This window comes from Liolophura sinensis, chromosome 9 (assembly GCF_032854445.1).
Source record: "Liolophura sinensis isolate JHLJ2023 chromosome 9, CUHK_Ljap_v2, whole genome shotgun sequence".
Lineage (NCBI taxonomy): Eukaryota > Metazoa > Mollusca > Polyplacophora > Chitonida > Chitonidae > Liolophura > Liolophura sinensis.
The window spans coordinates 2,313,199-2,337,139 of record NC_088303.1 but is presented as its reverse complement, the minus strand read 5'-3'; the positions used below and the strand labels follow the sequence as shown (position 1 = coordinate 2,337,139).

Sequence of the window (23,941 nt, the reverse complement as noted above, 5' to 3'; positions counted from 1 at the left end):
GTAATGGAAGGTCAATCTGTCCTCCTACATAGTCCTGAATTAACCCCCTTTAAATTTACGTATTAATATTTATTTATGTGATTGGCATTTCATGCTGTACTCAAGAATACAATATACTTCACTTAAAGGCCCTTTTGGCGTGGAAACCAGAAAGAATCAGTTTCTGCAGATTTAAGTCATACCAAATATGGCAACACTGATTCATTAATTCTCTACAAAAGTGCCTTGATTTTTAATTAAAGGACATCAAAGAAATGTAATATGATGGGTTGTACAAGTTCCAATGGGGTTCCCTGGGGGCTTGGATGAATTCCCTTCATAATATAGTGGTATAACTGTGAACGGCAAATGGAGAGGTGGCTGGCTTAAATATCAAGCTTGTAAGCATTGTAAAATAAAACAGTATTAAAAGAACAGCAAGGAAAATTTAGCATACAACAAATTTATTACAAAAATACATGTAATGTATTTGCTTTGACATCAGAGATACATTTTGATGCCATGGTACAAATAAAAACATCTATATTCTGAAAAGTGAAGAAAAAATATAACCTTATGTAAACTTCATTGGGAATTCTGAGAGCCATAACAGTTCAGGTAGAACAAGAATGTAGATGTACAACTATTCAGATCTGTGATTGGATGAATTCATCTGAACGAAGCTGCGAAGCTGAACTTTTTAGCTTAAAATCAATGCATCATTCAATACACAAATGGCTAGGATCAAACTTGTGAACATGAAGTTGGGAACTGCTGATGTTTGTATTTATTTATTCATTAGATTGTCATCCTAATACCAAGCTCAAAAATAGTTCGCTTAAATGACGGCGATCAGTTTTATGGGTTGAGAAAACTGTAGAAAATCTTCAACCTTTGGCAAGTCAATGACAATTTCACACATCTGACACACAGATAAGTACACCATACATTATTGTTTGAATAGAGGTAATCTTGAGTGAACATAAGACTGTATAAATCACCCTTTGAGAGTCCTCGATCAATGGGTGTAATCAAGGCCCCTCATGCAGTGAGAATTTAGTGTCCAATGCCGGTTTTGAACCTGATCTTTGAGTGTCCTAGTGATTAAAGATGATGTCTGAATGATCTTTAAGGATACATGAAAAGGAACTTTAAAACAAAGACTATGTTTCTATGACAAATAAAGAAACTCATGCCCCAGTATTTTAGTTAAAAAGTTCTTTTGGGGGGTACTTTACATAATCAAATACTCGTAACTGACTTCATAATGCAAAAATAGAGGTTAACCATTTTCATCAAAACATACTGTACATATTTAGTAAAATGATCAGCATACAAACAGAATATTCCACATGGGTATTTTACTAAGGTATAATCATATCATCTTCAAAGTTTTAACAAAGTGACTAGCAATACAATACATAATGATTTTAACCCAAGCATCCTGTATGTGTATGTCAAGTAAAAATGATCGGTGTTAGGACTGATCACACACATATACATGGATGTATCTTGTGACTAACAATACAATCACAACGAAGCCCACTGAAAAGACAAATTTCCCAGTGCCAGTCCATAATGAAGAATGTCCACTCTAGGGATCCCACTCCAGTAGCCGGAGGACCCAACAGCTGAGCCTGACAGAATATACAATGCACAGGCTGTGATTCCAAACATATTCCAGTTGATGACAAAGAGAAACAGTAGGCTCAGTAAGGAGAAACCGCTCAGGGACTTGGTCAGTAAGGTTTTGGTGTCTGCTGCCATGAATTTGACACTCAGGGTAAACACAGCCGTTGTGATCAAAAGGCCCTGAGCTAGTCTAGTACTACCTTGATTAAAATGAACCCCAGATGACATTAGTGCCAATCCTACCACTGTAGTGATCCATGCCAAGGCGTGGTGGGCTTTCACAACCCAACCTGAAGGCTGTGATTGGCCAAACTTTAGAACTCCAACAGAAGCAGCCAATCCTTGAAGGCTCATTCCCAGAGAAAAGAGAGAATTTGAAGACAAAGTTAGTAAGCTGACACTGAAGGCTGTCACAGCCAAAACTAGGTCTGACACAGCTGTGCTTAGCTGTGCCATCTTGTCATCCAAAACTCAACTGAATCCTGAAAGAAAAATATTACAGAGATTATGTGGTGACAAGTCATACTGTGCTTATACTATCCCAGTGCTATGCCTAGAACTGATCCTTACTATGGCAACGTACTGCATGATGACTCATGTGGTACTCTAGTTCTAGTAAAAGCCAGCTTGCAAACCTTTTGTGCCATAATCCAACAAAAGAAGTTGAACACTTGACTTGTTCAATCTCCATTCTTACCTTTGCTAGTTAATTCATTAAGAGCAGTTTTTCTGTCAAATATATCTCTGTGAAAAAACAATCTCCCTTTTTACACCTTTCAAAAAGACTGGAAATAGCTGAGCTGTTAGGCAAAGTACTTGACCTACCTTAATTCCTGAACTTCTCCACATATGAAAGAGCAACTTTCAGGGTGATTTATGCACCTTCATAGTTTGATTTTGGAGACAAAACTACATTAGTTCGGCTGGGCAATTTCAGGACTTCACAAAGAAAAGGAAATCTACCTGTGCACACATGCGTCTGGGCGCTATCGTGGACAGCCAGCATGGTGTGCAATCAGGATACTGACGCCAATTTGGGGTGGTTATTTCATCGGCTTGAAACAGCTGTAGTTCGCCGCAACAGAAAAGGCTTGTTGCTGTTATGGATATGTCCATGTGCATGATCTAGATCCACAATTTCATTGTGACCCAAGGGCACTTGATGTAGTGGCAAGTACACGAGTCAATTAAAGTCGTATGTGTTATTATATTCGGTCGTGGGTTGTATGTCATGCTAAGCCCGCAGACCTAAACATGGTGTCAGAAGTGAAGTGACTGATTGTAGCATATGGCAGAAATTCGTCGCAGCTCACAGGACCGAGCTATTTGGCATTGTTATTGAATTTCATGCGATCGCCCACTGAACCACATGTAAAGCTATTTACAGTGGATGCCGCCATATTGGGCTTCGACATCGGAAGTTTCCTTGATGAACGTTTCGCTTGACATACGACGTGTATTTGTCATTTTGGTGAAAGAAAGAATATTACCAATAATACTTTGAAAACTTTTACGGTGAATTCAAGCATTTAGACTCTGTGAATTACAATTTACGCGTGAAAGGACCATCAAGGAAATGGCTACGTATCAGATACCAGCGCCACAGCCGATGTCTGTGAGAGGCGATGTCTCGGACAACTGGAAGAATTTTAGAGCATCGTGGGACTATTATGCCAAAGCTGCTGAACTCACTGAGAAGGATGAATCAGTTCAAGCCGCAATTCTATGCAGTGTGATGGGTATGGAATGCGTAAAAGTGATGAACAGTTTAGTGACATTGTCAAATGAAGATAAACAAGTGCCAGGTCGTATTCTAAAGGCACTTGGAGATCATTTTATGCCACAGAAACATTTACTGTTCGAACGAGTGAAATTTGGTTATGTAAATCAGACTGATCAAGAGTCCGTTGATCAATATGTGGTTAGACTGAGACAGTTAGCAGAAACCTGTGAATTTGAGACATTTTGTGAGAGTTTGATTAGAGACAGGTTAGTGATGGGTACTCATGATAGCTCAACTAGAGATCGATTACTTCGAGAAAGGCCAGTTCCAGACTTAAATTGTTGCATTGAGGCTTTACGTGCATGTGAATTGTCATAAGCTCACAAAGAACAACTACGCAGTGCAACAACAACTGTTAGTGATCAACAAAGTATGGTACATGCAACATCTAAGCAACCCAGAAAGGAGAGAACTCGGAACAAGAAACCAGATCACAAGACACACACGAAGAACACAAACTCATCAGGTTCAAACAAGCACACAGCACACATTGTTTGCTGCTATTGTGGTCAAAATCATGTCAAAGGCAAAGATAATTGCCCAGCTTATGGCAAGACCTGTGAGAAATGTGGAAAATTGCACCATTTTTCTTCTGTTTGTAAGTTAAAGACCTACTCAAGGAAGAAATTGCATCAAGCCAGTGCTCACTATGATGAGACAGACACTGATTCTGACGATCTGTTGTTTGCTATACAGAGTATAGGTGCAGTCACAGATGTGACCGATATGAACAAACACTCAGGTTTCATGGTTCCAATGACATTTCACACAGATTACCCATGCACAATGAAAGTTCAGCTAGATTCAGGTGCCACATGTAGTGCTATGTCACACCAAGATTTGCTGAAAATTGTGCACCACCGCAAAGTAAAACTAGACAAACCAAAAGGCAAAATTAAGTTGTATGATGGTAGTACGATAACACCACTAGGAACATACAAATTATGCATAAGTCTCAATGGCGGACCAAAGCATAACATTACATTTGACATTATTGCTAATGCTCCTTGGCCTATCATAGATGGTATGACATGTGTACAGAATGGATGGATAAATTTGTGTACTGATAAAGCAGTCTATATGAATCAAAAAGCCAGTACACACACACCCCTCACAAAGGATGAAATTTTCCAATCTTTATATGATGTATTCACTGGATTAGGTTGCCTACCAGGTGAATATCACATTGAAACAGATCCGACAGTACATCCAGTACAACCTCGACGCATCCCAGTACATCTCAAAATGCCCTTGAAAAATAAAATAGATGAAATGGAAAGACAGGGTATAATCACAAAGGTTTCAACTCCAACTGATTGGATAAGCAGTTTAGTCGCAGTCCACAAGCCAGATAAATGTGCATAGATCCTAGAGACTTGAACAAAGCAATAAAGAGACCAAAGTACCAAATGCCAACAGTAGATGAGATATTGCCAAAGCTCTCTAAAGCGAAAGTTTTCACTTTTCTTGATGCTAAAGATGGCTTCTTTCAGGTGAAACTAGATGAAGAAAGTTCTTATCTCGCAACATTTTGGACACCTTTTGGAAGATATAGGTACCTGAGAATGCCTCAAGGTATAAGTAGTGCTCCAGAAGAGTTTCAGTGTAGACAGATTGAAGCTCTGAATGGTCTCGATGGCGTTGATGTTGTTGTAGACGACATACTAGATTAGTACTCCAGCCTAGATTATCTGATGTGTGTGAACCACTCTGAAGACTTACAGAGAAGCAAGCGATCTTTGTTTGGGAGTCAGAACAATCAAATGCATTTGTAAAAGTAAAAGAGCTGATTAGCTCTGCACCACTGCTTAGATATTATGATGTGAACAGTGAAGCTACTATTCAGTGTGATGCATCAGAAAAAGGACTAGGTGCTACATTGTTACAGAATGGACAGCCTGTAGCATTCGCCTCCAGACCCCTTACCCCTGCTGAACGTCGCTATGCACAAATAGAGAAGGAGTGCTTGGCGATACTGTTTGCATGTGTACGATTCGATCAGTATCTGCATGGATGTGATCTGATATCAGTGCAGTCAGACCACAAGCCACTGGTCCCAATATTTCTGAAACCAATTCATTCAGCGCCCAAGAGATTACAACGCATGTTGCTACGACCGCAAAAGTACAACTTACAGGTGAAGTACTTACCTGGCACACAGATGTACATTGCAGATATGCTGAGCAGAGCTCACGAATCATGCAATTATTCCACTGGAAAGGATATGCCAGACTTTCAGATTTTTCACATGAAACAAGAGAAACAGTTATTTGATGACGTCACAAGCATCAACCAACTTGATCATATGAGATTGTCAGCCGACACTCATCAGCAGATCAAGTCATGCACTAACTCGGATGCAACATTACAGACTGTCATGACTACAGTCATGACAGGATGGCCAGAATCTCGAGATGAGGTACCAGTTTCAATTCGGGAATACTGGAATTTCCGTGATGAACTTACAGCTCAGGATGGTGTTTTGTACAAAGGTATGAAAGTTATTGTACCTACAGCCATGAAGGCACAGATGATCGCTCGAGTACACTCAAGCCACTTAGGTCCAGATGCCTGTATTCGTAGAGCGAGAGATGTTCTGTACTGGCCAGGAATGGCAGGAGAAATTAAGGATAAAGTGAAATCGTGTACAGTATGCTGTGACTTTCTAGCCAAGCAGGCTAAAGAGCCACTGATGACCCACAAAATACCGTCTCTACCTTGGTCTAAGGTTGGTCAAGATCTATTCAGTCTTTATGGAGAAAACTATCTTGTGACAGTTGACTACTATAGTGATTATTTTGAGTTGGATCAGCTTCAGGATAAAACAGCAGCATCAGTCATCTGCGCTACCAAAGCTCACTTCTCAAGGCATGGTATTGCAGACATGGTCACAGACAACGGACCGCAGTATATTAGTACTGAGTTTTTACGTCAGTGGGAATTCAAACACTCCACCAGTTCCCCTCACCACAGTCAAAGCAATGGTAAGGCTGAATCAGCTGTGAAGATAGCGAAGAAACTTGTGAAGAAGTGTAAACGGGACAATCAGGATTTACAGCTGGCACTACTGGAAGATGGTTACAGTCCAGTTCAGAAGCTTATGTCGCGTAGAACTAGGTCAATTGTTCCAACAGCTGAAGGACTACTATCGCCACAAGTTGTCACAGGTGTTGATGGCACTATACAGTTGAAACGACAGAAAGCTAAAGCGTCATATGATGGACATGCTAAATCTCTTCCAGAACTCCAGATTGGAGACCCTGTTCGATTACAGCCAATCAACTCTATAGGTCCCTGGGGAAAAGGCTCTTGTGTCGCTAAGATTGGAAACCGTTTGTACATAGTGGAATCCGAACATGGAAACTTGTTTAGATGTAACAGGAAGTTCATACGTTATGATCAGAGTGGATGTCCACAGACAGATTCAAGTCTGTTGGAAGTGCCTTCGCATTTGCCAGATGCAGAAATATGCCAGGATTCAAATGTAGTCAGCCAGCGAGAAAACCCTCGTGCATCAGTACAGCCAAGTGTACAACGTGACAGTTCCACAAGAACCAGGAGTGGGCGTCAGTGTGTTCTACCGGTGAAATACCAGGACTTTGTAATGTGATTTGACAATCTGAATCATACAGTTAACCTTGGCTGCATGAAGCTATATTTTTTGGTTTAGAATTGAGTTGAAGTTACATGTAAGGCTTCATGTTTATTATCAATGACTTTAAAGCAAGGCTTGCTTCTTGATATGCGAACAGTTTATTTGTTTATCACATGGACAGTGATTTATTTGATGATCATTGCAACTTAAAGCAAAACACAAAGATTTATGAGTTAATTTAAACTTTTCTTTAAGAAAAGGGAGATGTTATGGATATGTCCATGTGCATGATCTAGATCCACAATTTCATTGTGACCCAAGGGCACTTGATGTAGTGGCAAGTACACGAGTCAAATAAAGTCGTATGTGTTGCAGTATTCGGTCGTTGGTTGTATGTCATTATGCTAAGCCCGCAGACCTAAACAGTTGCTTTAACTATTACGTTTTACCCCTGTACCAAATTTATGGTGCTTTGACACATATCCTGGATACACGTAAATCAACAACATTAAATGTACTACCTCCATATTTTATATTTCTGATATTCATTCCACTGGTAGACATTTATCCAGTGACACATGCTTTTCTGAACGCAAAACTTTCTGGCTAAGAAAGCCTACCTATGTCGCTGTAATCAACCTCAAACTATCTCTAATGTATAACCCGCATCCTGTTGGTCAGAAACGTTTATAAATATCCAAATTTTAGCATACTTCAGTGTCATTTTCAAAGAAGACTTGCTTCTGAAAGTGAAACGTGCATTTTGAAATGTAAAATATACAAAATCGGACTTAAACGCTAGAGAGTGCTGAAGGGAAGTAATTGTGGGTAATTTTGTTCAAAACACGTGCTGTAATAACACGTCTTTTAAAGCTGTTATTGCTTGTTTTGCTTGATAATATTATTTTGCATATTTTGCTAACACACATGGAGTTATCATATAAGTGGAAAAATGTAAAAGTTGAAAGTTTTGCAAGGGGTGCCGCAGGCATCCCATTTCTAAAATGGGAGACTCGAGGACAAGCTACACAGATGGTCCAAATAACAGCAGAATGCATTGTTTTCTTGTGTACTTCACAAATGTTTTGTGAGCACACATACACCGATAAGTTTGACATAATAAAGGAAAGAACAAAGGAGTTCAATGTTTTGAACTGTCTTGAATCAGATGGGAAAGAGTTCTCCATTCCCTTCCACATTTACTGGGCTAAAATGAACTGTTATGAGAGTTATAATAGTCATAATTACTTCTATTCTATGATGGTCGACCGATAAAGTAAATGTCAAAATGTTAAAAATTAAAATAAGGAAGGTGATCATTTAACTCACGGAATTTGGATGCATGCTGTTGTTGCAGTTGAGAGGTAGGGGTGTTTTTTAACAGGAATAATGTATCATGGCAATATATCACTCAGTGTTGTCAGGACTATTAAACACAGATTTATATTGTATAGCACTAGGTTTGGTCATGGGATTAAGGTTCTGGGTTTGGACTTCTGTCTGAATCACAGGTTTGCCATGCAGATGGCCCCCTAGTCCATCTAGAAGGATTCAGTCAGTGATGTGTTTACAACAGATTAGCAAATATAAAATCTCATAAATATAAATTTCATGCAATAATGTAAAGAATGAATGTCTCACTTTTTAAAATCTGACATCTGTCAACTGACAGACTCAATAACAACTCGCGCCCAAGTCCTGTACGTGCTGTACTCCGTTGTCTCTTCCCAACCCGGAACAAAAACTGACAGATGTTGTCAACCTCCAAGCAGGGCTGTTTCAAATCTCAAGAAAATGCATCTGGTAAACAGAAAGGCTTCTGTGAGGAGTGCAGGTAATCGCTGCCATGGTATTCGGAGATTCTTGATTTGAATGCATTAAGAATAAGAGACAATGAGACACACCGACTTGCGGAGAGTATAATATAAAGCGCAGGACCATACTCCACTCACAACCTTTGCTTTAACGCCCCTGCCATCACTGACTGACACGATTGACCGTGACAGAGTGATGTTTTGGTTAAGCCTGACAACTGGTGTCCTGTGTCCTCACACTGATATGTTAATAACATTTATTTTTAAAAAAAATCATACACGCCATAACCTCTTGTCTGATTGATTCTAAGCTACTCAAAATTTTTGTTAAAAATTAATAATGGTGGAAGCGATATACAGCGAGCGTAGGGAACAAACCATGTGCTGTGGGGAGTATGGCACACGACATTTAGACGGCGCACTGTGTCCTTTGTGTTCATCTGCTAAAGGCAGATCTAACTGCGAGCAGGTGTCCAGTCGTGCGTTTAAATCGCGACCGTCCACGAAGCTGAAGCTTGCAGTGAGTAACATACCATTAACTTGATTAAGTCATTTCCGGTTTTCTTTTAATTTACTGCATATGTATCTGCCTGGCTCGAAATATGATAATATTTGACATTACTCATATTTATGACAAGATCTTGACAGCGAACTCGTGAGAAAATGCGCGCGTGACAGCTGGGTGTCATGTCGTGTACCGCATCACTGCCACTGTCTGGCCGTCTTTGAATTTTAGCCTATCGATGGCGATCGTAAATCAGCGTAACTGGCGATATCTTTGATGTACAAAGGCGAATCATGGTATTTTACGTTTAAATTTTTGGATATGAATAGAACTTGATTTTGTGCAGACTTGACAGTCAATATCATACAGACTTTTATAAGCCCATGAATCGTGATCTATTTATTTATTTGATTGATGGTATGACGTACTCAAGAACATTTCGCTTATGCGATGGAGGCCAGCATTATGGTGGGAAGAAACCGGGCTTGGGGAAATCTGCATCTGTCTGCAGGTTGTCCATGAGCTAGGCCTACTTAATAACCATCAGTTATCATCCAGTTATCACCTAGTTATAGCTCCGTCCCTCCTACATTTAACTTTAACTGGGCCTATGTACAAAACGTCCCTCCATACAAAATAAATGCAAATATTTATGCTATTTAACATTCCGCAAGGTTTTGGTTATAAAGATGCCAAGAGAAGATGCATAGTACATTATTTGTTTAAGTGTTTGCATCCTATGAAATGATCTCTTGCTCATTCTAATGAAGATTTGAACACAGCACTGATGGTTGTTATTGTGTATAAAAATATTCTTGAACTTATGTGCATGAATTGCTTTAATAAACATTACGAGGAGAGATTCTCAGCCTTAATAGAGAGTAGAAGTTCTTGTCATATCTCACTGTTGACTGACGGATATAAGAAAAAAGATAAATGAATGTTAAAACTGATCAAATGATTCTGTTTTGGACTCTTGAGTGAATTATTCTTGATCATCTAACTGTGTAGCGCAACATTGTGATTTTTATTATCTACAAGCCACTGTCAGATTTAATATTATGTTCTTAATTATGCAGCATCTTCTCAGTGTGGAGAGAAAAGTGAAGTCAGTAGAATCACTCTCCACCCTCAGCCCTCTTCCCCGTCATCCATACTCTAACACAAAGCTGTTCCTGACATGAAAACATGACTTGTGAATGATTTAACTGACATTAAGTGGTTTATGTAAGAATTAAATGCTATATGTACGTGCATGTGACTATGGTTTGGGTATAGCCATAAATCAGACCACTGAATTTTTTGAAATTCCTAAAGTGTTGGTACGATATTAAATTGCAATCACATAAGTAAATAAATAAATGCTACTTTGGCCGCATGATCAGGGATTTCATGGTTTAAGATTCCTTGGGTCTGTGTGAATGTTTCTTACAATAGTCTTAATCCTTTTCCCTGATTTTTAAATCTGATGACCATCATTGTTCTCACTTTTTTGATACCATCTTTACTCCAATTAAAAGTAAAATTATCTTAGGATGAAAAATGGTGTCATTCAAATCATTTCACTGAATTTTAAACCACTAAAGTTTTTAGTTTTGTGCCATATTTAATATTGTCAGTATTTAATCAGTAGTATTATTAGTGATAGATGGGCGTTTCATTTTTTTAAGTAATTAAATGAAATGGTTTCATTAAATTAATGTCATTCGTGTACATTTAGTTGCAGTTTTATTAGCACATTTTTTGAAATTCTTAACACACTTAAGTAAGGTGTTAAGTGTTTCACCCCCCTTTAGAGCCTCATACAGGGAGGTATCACTTGTAGTAGTCATCAGCTGTGATTTGCTGAGGCAACACAAGCATTGAGTCTAGCCACATGTAGACTAACTGGGATGTAATTTAGTGATTCCAGCATTTCTCTCTCTCTCTCCCTCAGGAATGGAGACCATGTGGTAGAGAAGCCGGCCAGGGACCCCCTTTAGAAGCAAGCCATCCTCCTACTACCAGCGGATAGCTGTGCAAAGGCTGCCTACCAGTTACAAACTACATGCATGTAGTTAATGCAGTGAAATGCTAACATTGTACTCTTCTGTCTGAGTTTCAGTCCACTTCACCATTCCTGGGATAGGACAGGACCGAGTGCTTAGGACTAGTAAGAGAGCTAGACATGGACTAACAACTGTGGGTGTACATGTGCATATACAGATAGTAAAGCGAACTCCCTGTGCAGCAAAGTATATTCAATCACCGTGGGTTTTGCTATCACAGTGAATGGTAGAATCAGATCCGATCCAGTAGGATGTGGTATAATTACGTAGTTCCACTAATTTAATCAGAGAGAGAAGTCCTACCAACGCTGTCACAATGTCTACCAAGGTCACAAGATCAGTGTGTTATTTCTTGTTCAGGGTGCTATTGCCATTTACTCTGCTTGCCGGTAAGTACAAATCTTCATCTTCCTCTTGCACTTATCTTTGCTGTCCAAAAATTAACATCTTTCTCCTTAAGATACATGTATGCAGGTGTTGCTTCGTTTACGTTTTTTAATGAAAAAAAAAACAAACATGTGTAACATTGCAGATTTACTGTTAGATGTAAACAATTGATGTACATGTAGGTAAAAACATGTAGTTAAAACTGGCCGAGCTACATGTATGCTGAAGTATGTTTGTGGTTGTATTGAGTAATTTAATCAGCCACACTTAGTTTACACATTAATTTCAAATTATGTAATGCCATATCATAAATTATTGCATGACTCATGATGTGAATACAGAGTAGGGCAAATAAATTTTAAAACATCAAGATACTAGTACAAGCTTTGTAGGACAACCAGTATATTAGAATTTAAGTAACCTGCCAAACTGTTACATAATCAGTGCTAATAAATATTTATGCCACATACAGTAGGCTAATGGATATTTCCCTTGTGTAACATCTACAAGTTAGGCGGTGAACAGTGGTGAACAGCAGTGGTTGCTCATGCTTGGTTATAGGGCAGTGTCTGAAGTTGAAGGTATGTGTGTGTGTGTGTGAGTATTGAGGGCAGTGATTCACTCCAAGCATTCTGATCTCCTCAACCCATAAACCAGACGTCCATCATACTTATACCTGTGAAAAATTCTTGAGTATGGGGTTAAATGTTAGTCAAGTCAGTAACATTATCTGTCAGGTGCAAGCTGCAGATTTATGTGCACCTGTTTGAATTTCTATAAAACAACATGAAAACTGATCCTAATTTACATAGTAGTTTTTTTGATAATGATTAGTTGTAAAGATTATTTTATGTATAGCAGTTTGTTTCACTCGTATGGTTTATGATTAAGCTGATGTGGGTCATACATATATAAACGCTGTAACTTTACAATACCAGCATAATGCTCCTTTAAGCAAAAATCTGTAGGTGGCCTTAAGTATATGGAATAGAGTTTGGGAGATAATTTAAACTTGAATACAGGTAGGGACATTTTTAAGACAGGTGATGATGTATTTCATCTGACAGGTCATAGGCCTCAGAGTCATGGAAAATATTGTTACCAGGGTCCATTCAGTTGCCTGGATGCTGTTAAATATTTATGGAAGCTGTTGTAGATATAAGATGATTTTATGATGCCACCATGTTTGTCTGATCTGCAGTCTTGTACTGCAAGGATGGATAACACCATTATGAAAAGCCCTTTCAAATTTTAAAAATTCATCGTGAAGGTCGAGAGAGTCCGTACTCATAGAACTGCCCATACAAGTAGCTACAGTAAATAACCTAAAATTTCACCCCACCCCCCAAAATGTATTTGTAGAGGCAACCAAATGTCATAAAGTAACTGTTGGTGCTGAAACTTACAGTTTTCCTGTAGGATATTCTTGCTTCCAAACAAACCTTGAAACACCAGTGTGAGATAAATTGAACTTTCAGAATCTGTCAAAATGTGCAGCAGAATCTGGGCAAAGTTTTAGGTCATTTACCTTGCAGTATGTTGCAGTGCTATTTTATAGTTCATACATGCAACTATGTTGAATTTAACTGGCATGAACAGGAAACATAGCATGTGCACGATGGTTTAACTGTATATATGTAAACTGAAAGATGTTCAGACAGTACATACAAGCACTCTACATGTACATGTGAAAAGTTAACCAGTAATGTATTGAAATGAATGGTTCTTCCAAACTTATTGCCTGCCCCTGACCTTGCTCCTCCCTCTCCAAAAAACAATATATGTTCTATACATGCACATGTAACATGTAAATCAAAGATATACCTTTGTTGGCTCACTTATTTTCACGCGGTTGATATATATTTTTTTTTTTTTGCAGATTTAGAATAGTGTTTGTGTGAAAGATCATTGTAAACACACAGATTGCCTCAGTTATATGTAATGTACACGTGTATATGTCTTGAGCTACTGTACAAATTAGGAGTGGTCACAGTCAGTTCCGAAGTATTTCAGACAGGTTGTGTACCCTAGATGTGTCTCTTTCTGGAACATAGTGAGTCCCCTGGAGTTTAGAAGTCAGTCTAGGGAACAGAAATACTGAGGGACAAAGAATTTGTTGATAATTGAGATGTTACGTAATTGTGTGATTAAGCCCAGATTTTGATCATTAAGGTAGTATTTTGTTACTCTCCTCCTTTTGGGGGAATCAGGAGTGGGTGGAGCAATGGGCTACCCAGCTCTAATGAGATCAAGATGTTCCTCAGGGACAATAGGGGCCAAGAGACTGGTGAGGGACATGAGGCTGACAAGATCTGGTGGGATTGGTTGCCCTGATTGCCCTGTGGGTGTCCCACATAGCCCACTGGCCTTGACATAGTGCATGTATGTATGTACCATCTACCATCTGTGCATCTACCAAGATGGCCTGTTGGTCTTCAACATCTACAGTATATACTGGAATAACTTGAGCATCAGTACCTCACTACTACCTCCACGGGGGTTAAGTCAGGATAGTTCAATATTGACGTGAAACCATGTTGGTCATTATTGATGAAAATGAAAGTCTCAGAGTATTATTCACTGAAGCCAGTGTAGTGATCATTAGATGTTTTTCCTTGATTGATAGCATTTATTCTTTGTGTTTTCATGTGAAATCAGAAACAGTGGGCAACTACATGGAGGTACAGGTTGTGATTTATTCATTTATTTATTTGATGGATGTTTTACGCCGACTCAAGAATATTTCAGTTATGCGTCAGTTGCCAGCATTATGGTGGGAGGAAACCGGGCAGAGCCCAGGTGCAAAATGCTTGTACAAATATTTCACTTGTACAGGTATATGTAGTTGTAGACAGCAATTAGGTTTGTACATGTACATGTAGGTAAACAAAAAACCAGGTAGAGATGAGAGGAAACATGCCTCAACTCTACACGTCAAGTTTATTAGGGTACAGATGTGTGCACTACAGACCACACAGCCAGTTGCATTGATTGTGGGCCCATAAGGCGTTTGATTCTAAAATGGCCTGTGGTACTATATTCATTTATTATGGCATTACAGTAGCTATCAGCTTCTTAGTCTGCATGGAGAATATTTCCCAGTATTGAAAATTTTCTCAGCCTGTGATAGTGAATTGTTCGCATACTCCATCTGTTACCTGTTCTGTTGTTGTACCAATCCTATGGCTGGGTTAAGGCCTACACTGTGCAGCACTGCTCACTGTTGAACTAGTGAACAGTACTAGATGATCACACCTGTGACTTCATTAGTTGGCATGGAGTGGACCAGGCGCTGTAAATGATGATATATTTTTGTTGCTAAAGGTGTTTCCTGCAAAATGTGCATTATGTTGTAGCTTACAAATCAAATGCAAACACAAACCCTTTCATATTATCATTTAGATGATCATTACTGTTAAAGTTTACTATTAAGCACATGTAGGCAAGAGTTTTTTTTTTTGTTTTTGTTACCAAGGTGTTGGAATGAACTAAGTAGGTTCAATCATATTGTTTTGGCAGTGGATTTATACATCGTAAACAGCAATAAAAGCCTGAACTTTGGGCCTTAAAAATTAATCAAAGTAATAACTAGATGTACATGTGTATGTACATGCATGATTGATGTGTATCCCACAGCTGCATGTGTGTGTACATGCACGATTGATGTGTAACCCACAGCTGCATGTGTATGTACATGCATGCTTGATGTGTAACCCACAGCTGCATGTGTATGTACATGCATGATTCTTGTGTATTACACAGCTGCATGTGTATGTACATGCATGCTTGATGTGTAACCCACATCTGCATGTGTATGTACATGCATGATTGATGTGTAACCCACATCTGCATGTGTATGTACATGCATGATTGATGTGTAACCCACATCTGCATGTGTATGTACATGCATGATTGATGTGTAACCCACATCTGCATGTGTATGTACATGCATGCTTGATGTGTATCCCATAGCTGCAGGTGTATGTACATGCACGATTGATGTGTATCCCACATCTCCATGTGTAAGTACATGCATGATTGTTGTGCAACCCACATGTGCATGTGTATGTACATGCATGATTGATGTGTATCCCATACCTGCTGGTGTATGTACATGCATGATTGATGTGTAACCCACATCTGCATGTGTATGTACATGCATGATTGTTGTGCAACCCACAGCTGCATGTGTATGTACATGCATGATTGATGTGCAGCCCACAGCTGCATGTGTATGTACATGTGGTTTTTCATAATGAACATGTGGAAAAAATAGTAGGTAGTCTTTTTGTGAAATAAGGCAATACATTTCTAGTGTTCTGCAGTTCTGCATCCTGTGCAGACAGGTATTTATGTTGTAATGTGCATGTACCTACATGTATATACACTACAGAATGGTTGATTTGATCGGATACATGTAAGCCCTTCTGGGAATCAAAACAGTATAGTATGTATGTACATGTACTTGTTCATGTCGTATGCATGGTCATATGTGGAGTATCAACATTCCTGCTGCGTGAGAGTGTACTGATATTCACGATGGTTTCCACCTAATGATGTTGCTGTTGTGTACTGTGTAACTGGGTACATCTTGGGTACATTCTCCATTAAGATCAAGGACTTCAGGTATACAGCAGATATATTGTTCACAGGTGATAAAGAACGCAGCTATTTTAGGGTGTAGGATGGGTAGTCAGGAAACTGTGCACATCTCCATGGCCCTTCAGGCTTCTTAGTGTAAAACAGACACTGACATAGTGGCAGACCCTGTTGACGGGGTACCCTCCGTGGTTCCATCTGTAAAAAGAAATGCCAAGGTCATGTGGTATTTTCATCAGAATAAGGAATGCTTAGGTGTAAATGCTGTATTTCGCTGATAAAAATGCTGATAAAAATGTTGATAAAAAACAAGGGTTGTCTTTGAGCATACATGGTGCTATAACAACTTGGATGAAGAAGTCTCTTGGTTTTGTGTTGGGACCGAAAGTGTAACTTTGTGTTGTGTACACCATCCTTTGCCAAATTTACGATGCCAGCTGAGCTCTGCTTTACCAAGCGGCAGAAACATTCCGACATGTAATTTGTTGGATACTCTTGAACGTCTATTTTTAGGAGCTTAAAGATGGCTTCATCTGCTTCACATTTGGATGAAGAATGCAGAATATAGTTACAGGCATTTATAATCTAATCTTTGATCTGCCTCTGGTCCAATAGTAAGTAGCATACTTGTGTATTGATAGTCCGAGCATCTGTTAGCCATGGATGATAAGAGTTTAGAGCACAGCTAATTTTGGTATAGGTTATAGGTATATATACTGTTAACTGTAAGTATGTGGTGCCTTAATTAGCTTGTCAAACATGTTAGTCCAACCTCTACTCATCAGAGGCCTGATATATGCCTGTCAGTACAGCATGTACATGTAGCTTAAGTATCCTCATGTGATGAATAGATCTGACTGTACATAATGTACCAACAGTCTTGTACCTGAATGGCTAGGAGGCCTTCAGGGATAATTGCCCATGTGATTGAAAATTTGACATCAAAGAGAATGGTAGGTGCGGGATAGGTGAGCAGCTCCCAGAGAGCCACTTTAAAAGGAGGTGCTAGTTCAATACTGGCATAGGACAGGAAATTTTAAGATTACTCAACTGTTCAGGGAGCCTTGATGACAATGTGTGGTGGTCTGTTTTTATTGAGTCATTTTGCAGCCTTAAAACACCCTTTGACCTCTTCCAGTATGGCATTTCAGTCTTCATGTCAGACACACGTGAGTGTATTTGTCTTTTACACTGTACTTGCGAAATGCTGGTGGTCTTGGCAATATTCTTTCTCTCAGCATGAATTTCTTTCTTATAAGGTAGAACAAAAAAAAGGAAAAGTCTCTACCGACCTACCTGCACACCCTTTTTTTCCTGACATGGATGGCTCACACGCAACAAAGAATATTCAAGGTATTGGCCCCAGGCATATACATGTAAGTGAAAAATCTTTTGTATGGCATTAAACAAACAATCTGGTGCATAATAAAACAGTATTGCACAAAGTCCTATTGGACATGGGAGGGGTTGTACACTCTTGCTGTACAGCTGTAAGAATCTCAGCCGAATAGATCGTTTTACAAGTAGCATATATTGTGGTAATCCAGTGTATTGATCATTAAACATCTGGCCTTCAGTTAGAAAATGTCTGAACACATACAGCTGACTACGTCTGCATGTTTGAAATATTACTAAAGTACATGTATCAGTAACTAGTACATGTATTAAGGTACAAGGTAGCAGTAGACACACTGTTAAGATGAAAATGAAAGAGGAAAAATTGATGTAATAACTCTTTGAAAGCATGAACAGTCCTTGTGTGAATCCAGTTTTAATCAAGGTTGTTACCTGTGCGTGTAATCAGGTTTTAAAACTATGAAATACGTTATTCTTTTGGTAATGTGATTCATCCCATATGCTTCTGTGCGTTTTATACATATATTGATTTAATACCCAAGTTTAACAAACTGGATTGTGTTAAATCCACATAGATGTCATTATTGTCTGAACAAAAGGATGAAATGGGGGTTATTTAGGAGCTGGCATTCAGTGACTGTTTGTCTGTAATTGTAGCCCTTAGTGCTGCTGTGGAGAGTGACCCTTTACTGGGTGTCCCCCTGGGCAGGAGGGCCAGAGGACTGGGCCATTCATCACTACTTGACACACTAGGCTGGGGGATAAAATTGCTGTCTGATGTGGAGTAATTGAGGGTTGTTTAGACAGATATTATCATGATGGGTTGCTCCTGTAATTCTTCAAGGCTCTGCCAAGACAAGGGAGTCAATTCTTCAAGGCTCTGTCAAGAGAAGGGAGTCATTTTAGAACTGATATGTGCTGGGTTGTTCTTCAGCTTCTGTCACATGACACTACACATAACTTCTGTCTTATTCACTTAACATGTAACATAAAAAAAGACTTGACAGATTAGAACTTAGTTGCTAATAAGGAACCTTGTATAATGCTTGTATATGTAATTTGTTTAACCACATCTGTATACAGGTAATTTGTTGTAAACAGAATGGAGTATAATTTGTACAAAGAGAACAGTGTTTACATTTGTGAAAATTAATTTCTGAGCAGATTCATGGCATCCAGACTGAGCTTCAAGGTGGGGTAATGTTTGGAATATAAGCCTCTGTATTGTTCAAACACTTTATTTGTCTGATTTAATGGCCTGGAAGAAGTAGACTGTTAACTGGAGGCCAGAGTTCAACCCCTGTTTGAGTCAAGCTATCATATGTAGTGTGAAATTTGCAGTCTTGTTATTTCCTTGCCTGGCACTGCACATTAGGGACACACCTTTGTGAGTGGCCAAACTCATGTGCTGAGGTCATGTGAAACCACTAATCAAACAATCAAAAAAAAAAATTCTTCGTTCACATAAAGTATAAGTTTCCATGGCCGATATTTTGTTTTCATCTGTTTGCTATTCAAAGCCAGAGTTTGACATCTACTACATCATTATCCAATTTACTGATTCCACTCGGATGGATATTGATTACGGACTGATGAGGCATTGAGCACTTCATTAGCACCATATCTGGCAGCCAATCAGTAGCTGTGTTCATTTCCATGTCATTTCAGGTGTTTTCAGGGCTCGCTTTTAACTCAAAGTGTGATGAACTCTATACTTCTGCAATAACTTCTTATCTCCCATAGATCTCATTTCTGGCCCTGATAGCTTAGTTGGTAGAACATCCGCTTCGGGGGCGGTAGATCCATGGCAATCCTGGGTCGGGTCACACCTAAAACCTGAAAAAGGGAAGTTATAACCTCCTCGCTTGGCGTTCAGCATTAATAGTGCATTGACTGGTTGTCTCGTATCAGTATAATGGTTTGGGTGGGGCAACTTACTTGCCTTCAGTAAGTCGTCTTAGTGAAGCAGCATTAGATAAAAGAGTAACGGAAATCTGTGCTGCAGCAGGGAGGCATATTACACGCACTCTAACAGGGATTCATAGAAGTTCAAATTTTTACAACCGGAAAAGAAAAAGTTTTTCTTCTGGTCCAGATTGAGTATAATTTATATGCCGACTGTAACCAGGTTTAATTCTGCTTTAGCGAGCGGTAATTTGAAAAGTGAAAATATATATTATATACAGGTATATATAGATATCAGAGAGAGAAAGTTTTGTTTCAACTGAGGTTCATTTCTGATCATGATTTTATTGTTGTATGTATGTATATATATATATATATATATGTATACTTTTAAAAGTAATTATCCTTATCAGAGATACACATTGTATTATAAAATTGTTTTAAACCATGGTGATTCATGTTCATTTGTTGATTGTTATTTTAAAGGAAAGAAAGGAACTAACAAACATTATACCAAAAGTAAACATGTGCAAGATAAAGCGAGATAAGGTTTATCCTGCTCAGAGTTGTATAACGCCAAAATTAAAATATTGCTTGTTTGATGTTACAAACCCTTTATACCAAAAGAGGGTAGATTTGTTTTTTTTTTGTGTCTTTTTCTGCAGAAGGGAAGAACAATTATAGAATCCTGTTCAAATGCCTGATCACATTAGAATTCCTCAGCATTGATCAGAAGGCAGTACTAAATTATGTCACCCAATATTTGGCAATTCTCATAATAAAGATTCTTAAATCTTTAAGATAAGACATAAGATAAGTAAACATTTGTTAAACATTTTTATGAGTACTAGGGCACTGTTCAAGTCAACAGTTTGTGCTAGTATTTTCAGGTCCTTTACAAAGGAGGCAGTCAGGAGGCGAAAATATAACCAAAATCCTGTCCAGCTGATACTTCTGACAGAGTGAAGTGGAACCTCATGACCTAGTAAAATAATATTTATACTGAGAAATCTGTTTCCATTTTCCTAAATTCAAATCATATAAACATGAGGAAGAGGAGAGCCAAAATCATGTTGTATTGCATGAAGATTTGTCTTTGTATATGAACTTCCCTGTATCCATTTACAAACGCACTTACCTTTTTTAGTGTCACTACCATTGTTTTCACTTCACAACAACATATTAGTAAACAGATACATTTTCTATCCACCAAAGCATCTGGCGGGGGTGATCTCAATCACAGTTTAGGAAATTATACCAATATATTACCAGCTACATGCTTCCTAGTGTAGATTTTTGACCTGGAGAAAAGCTATCCACACACCTGACTAACGTTTTTTGAAATTTTGGGATCTCCTGAACAGTATTTTTCCATGCCGTTAAAAGGGGCTTATGTGGGGGCCTCCACATGGAAAGTCTCGACGTCAAATAAGTGTAACATGGTGGATGCCAACATAAAAGGGGCTCTGTTGGGGATTCTTTGATAACATAGGTTTAAAACAAAAATCTTTGGTTTTGATCATGTTCAGCAGATATGATTTAAGGTATGTCTCAGTCTGTCATGATGATTATACCTGTCCATGACGGAATTAATTTAGTTACAAAAAAAACTTGGGGATCTATGTAAGTCTGCTATAGTAGAATGTCAGCAACTTGAGCGACTTGTCCTTGGAGGTATATCGGGTGGGCATAAAAAAATGGGCCGTACTTTGACACTCAATATCTCCAAAACCCTCTTACGTCAGCTTCTAAAAATTTACACACTCAAAAGGCATTATGTTCTAAATATACAGACCAATTTCATCCTTTAAGATTGCTGTTCATGGCACCAGAAACAAAATAGAGTCAAAAACGCATGTTCCGGACATTTCAAAATGATGTTCTACCTTGTTTTACTTGAAAAGATAATTCCCTGTGCGCCGTGTGTACAGACTACTCAAGGTATGACCTTGAAAATTGGTCAGTATATTAACAAAATCATGCCTTTTGAATGTCTAATGTTTCAGTGGGTTTGAACAAAGGATAATGGAGCAATGCAGCATCAAAGTACGGCCCATGTTTTATTCCCACCCGATATAGGCATGTGTCCAAGTTTTGTCAGTGTTTGCAAACATTTCGCGCCAATTATAACCAGAGCCACACAATATTCAGCAAATCATTTTTGTGAGATTACGTGAGTTTTTAAGGTATTGCATGGTGGAAAAAATCACGGAGAATTCTACATTTTGACACAAAAACACTTCACAGGTATGTCGATGTATGGGTATCAATTGTGATATACTCGTTGAAGGGCTTTGCTCAGCAGCGGGAGAGGAAATTATATATCTCAAAAGAGCCCCGACCTCCGGTAAATAGAGTGACATTTCAATCGATTGGTGAAAAAAACTCCCCAAAAACAAGTAATTAAATGAAATAAAGTAAAAAAAACTTGGCCTCTGAAAACATGAAAATAAAATTTCGGTTTGGGCCTTTTTGAAGGGTGGGTCACGTAACATCAAACAAAATATTTTAATTTTGGCCCAATGGAATAAGCATTTGTTCATTTGTTGGCTGTTAGGCGTACAAACAAGAAAGATGAGGCTTATCCTGAAAGTATTCTGATGTTCGTAGATTTACTTCAAAAATGTGTTCCCAGGAATTAATTTTTGCATAAGTAATCAAGGGAATACTGAAAAAAAAATCTTAAAATTGTTTACTTTTTCCAGTTATAATATGGTCGAAATTACTCAAGCACATCAAACAGGTATTATCAAGGATGGCTATCATCCTCTTTTGTTTCCCTTCGGTTTCGCTAATCCTCGTAATCTGGATTGGAGATTAAAACAAGGGGGGATAGATTATCACTGTGTGAGAAAGTGACATTCTCACCTACTGTGAGCAGTATTCAAAGAGGTGCGAAAAGAGTATTCAGATTTTCGCACTGGCCTTTGACTGTTGAGTTACAACTTTTAACTAACTGGCAAAATGATCTGTCACCTTTTAAGCAGTTGAAGGTAAAATATAAATTCACCATTATTGGAGTGCATCATTTGTGCTTGATTATTTATGGTTTATCCAGGCACTTCACTTTCCTCAACTGATAAAACCATCCACCATCATATGAGTAAAAATTCTTGAGTCTGTTGTCAAACAGCAGTCAAATAAAGCAATAATATAGACTGTATGTGTTTTTCATAGTTGTTTGCAGTCCACTTTGACACAACTTGAATTGTCACCTGTGTTATTGTGGCTGACTATCATATATTTGACAATTAGAATCAATAACGCCTCTGTACAATGTACAGTAACAGCAACATTTATGGTATACCTATGTCTGGTGTGACTGTAGAATGGGCGGTGACAACCTGCGCCAGCTGGCTAGATGTGCCCTGAAAAATGTGACTAACCATCCGCGCTCAGATTAATCAATATCAAATTGTCAATTTCAGTCTAGTTGTCAGAGCTGACTTTTTTATCTGTGTTCTAATCAATATTTTTGTGCTTTGAATTCGTTTTGTGTCAACATTTTATCAAATCACGACTGGCATATTGATTGTTATCATATACATGAACGTGTATTCTGTTTTCACATTTACATGTACATTGTGTGTCAGTTACCTGCATCATTTCAGTACACTTAATATGTGACCCCACACCTGTACCTGTTAATGGCCTTGGCGGAGAGTAATGGTGCCGAGGGTATGAAGAGACCTTTGTATAGGTGTTCTGATTATTTCCTACACCTGTGGTTGTTGTTAGTCATAGATGGTCTAAACTGTATAATAATATGAGCATAGTCATTAACACCTTGGCCTCATCTATTTACATGTACAGTCTTAGATGCGCAGGGGCATATTTGATAAACTTGATTGTGATTTCAGATTGCTGATAATGATCAAGTACAACCTGATCAAGTTGTGACCGGAGTCACCTGTTTCTGTGCTTGTCACATGTACTCAGTGTGCACAGTGGTTTAAAATTAACTAAACTTATGGTACACTCCAATCCTGATTTCGAATTCCCTGCTTACCGTGGGCGTAGGGGAATTCAATTTTTGCTGTTGCGGTGCATTTTAAAGTAGCCTTAAGAATACATCGGCCTCATCTGTGCATGTGTTATTGTTCAAAATCAGTTTTTAAGTTCCTAAAATTTGTAAAACGGGTCATATTATACTTTTTTCAAACTTTGAATCATTTTAACCCTAGAAATAGTATACATGAAGATAGGAGTCTTTACTGAAGGGCAGTGATTTGAGCTACACAGTATTTACAGAAAATTTGATTACATAAGTGGATATGGATTTTTGGGCTTAAGTCTCCGGCATAGCCTCTTTAGCCTAAATATTAATATAACTTGCTG

General features: G+C 38.5%; 2 protein-coding genes across 4 annotated transcripts in view; one reads left to right on the top strand and one right to left on the bottom strand.

Moving 5' to 3' along the window:
- Positions 1 to 414: 414 nt before the first annotated feature.
- LOC135474947 (uncharacterized) lies at positions 415 to 8,717 on the bottom strand. 3 transcript variants are annotated; one of them, XM_064754644.1, is made up of 2 exons: positions 8,631 to 8,717; positions 415 to 2,093 (listed from the first exon to the last, which is right to left on the bottom strand). In XM_064754644.1, exon 2 carries the CDS (start codon positions 2,065 to 2,067, stop codon positions 1,510 to 1,512), a length of 558 nt encoding a protein of 185 aa, XP_064610714.1. In that variant the 5' UTR covers positions 2,068 to 2,093; positions 8,631 to 8,717; the 3' UTR covers positions 415 to 1,509. The 3 variants fall into 3 exon arrangements, with proteins under 3 accessions (XP_064610714.1, XP_064610715.1, XP_064610716.1); XM_064754645.1 differs by lacking the exon at positions 8,631 to 8,717 and adding an exon at positions 5,545 to 5,602; XM_064754646.1 differs by lacking the exon at positions 8,631 to 8,717 and adding an exon at positions 2,437 to 2,454.
- A 550-nt stretch (positions 8,718 to 9,267) lies between these two features.
- The window catches only part of LOC135474997 (piezo-type mechanosensitive ion channel component 1-like), a 98,339-nt gene continuing 83,665 nt past the window's right edge, over positions 9,268 to 23,941 (top strand). The window contains 2 exon segments of the mRNA XM_064754721.1: positions 9,268 to 9,323; positions 11,245 to 11,745. Coding sequence (XP_064610791.1) covers positions 11,673 to 11,745 — 73 coding nt within the window. The 5' untranslated portion in view covers positions 9,268 to 9,323; positions 11,245 to 11,672.

Coding starts and splice junctions, on each gene's coding strand:
- LOC135474947 (XM_064754644.1), bottom strand. CDS start 2,067: ATGGCACAGCTAAGCACAGCTGTGTCAGACCTAGTTTTGGCTGTGACA.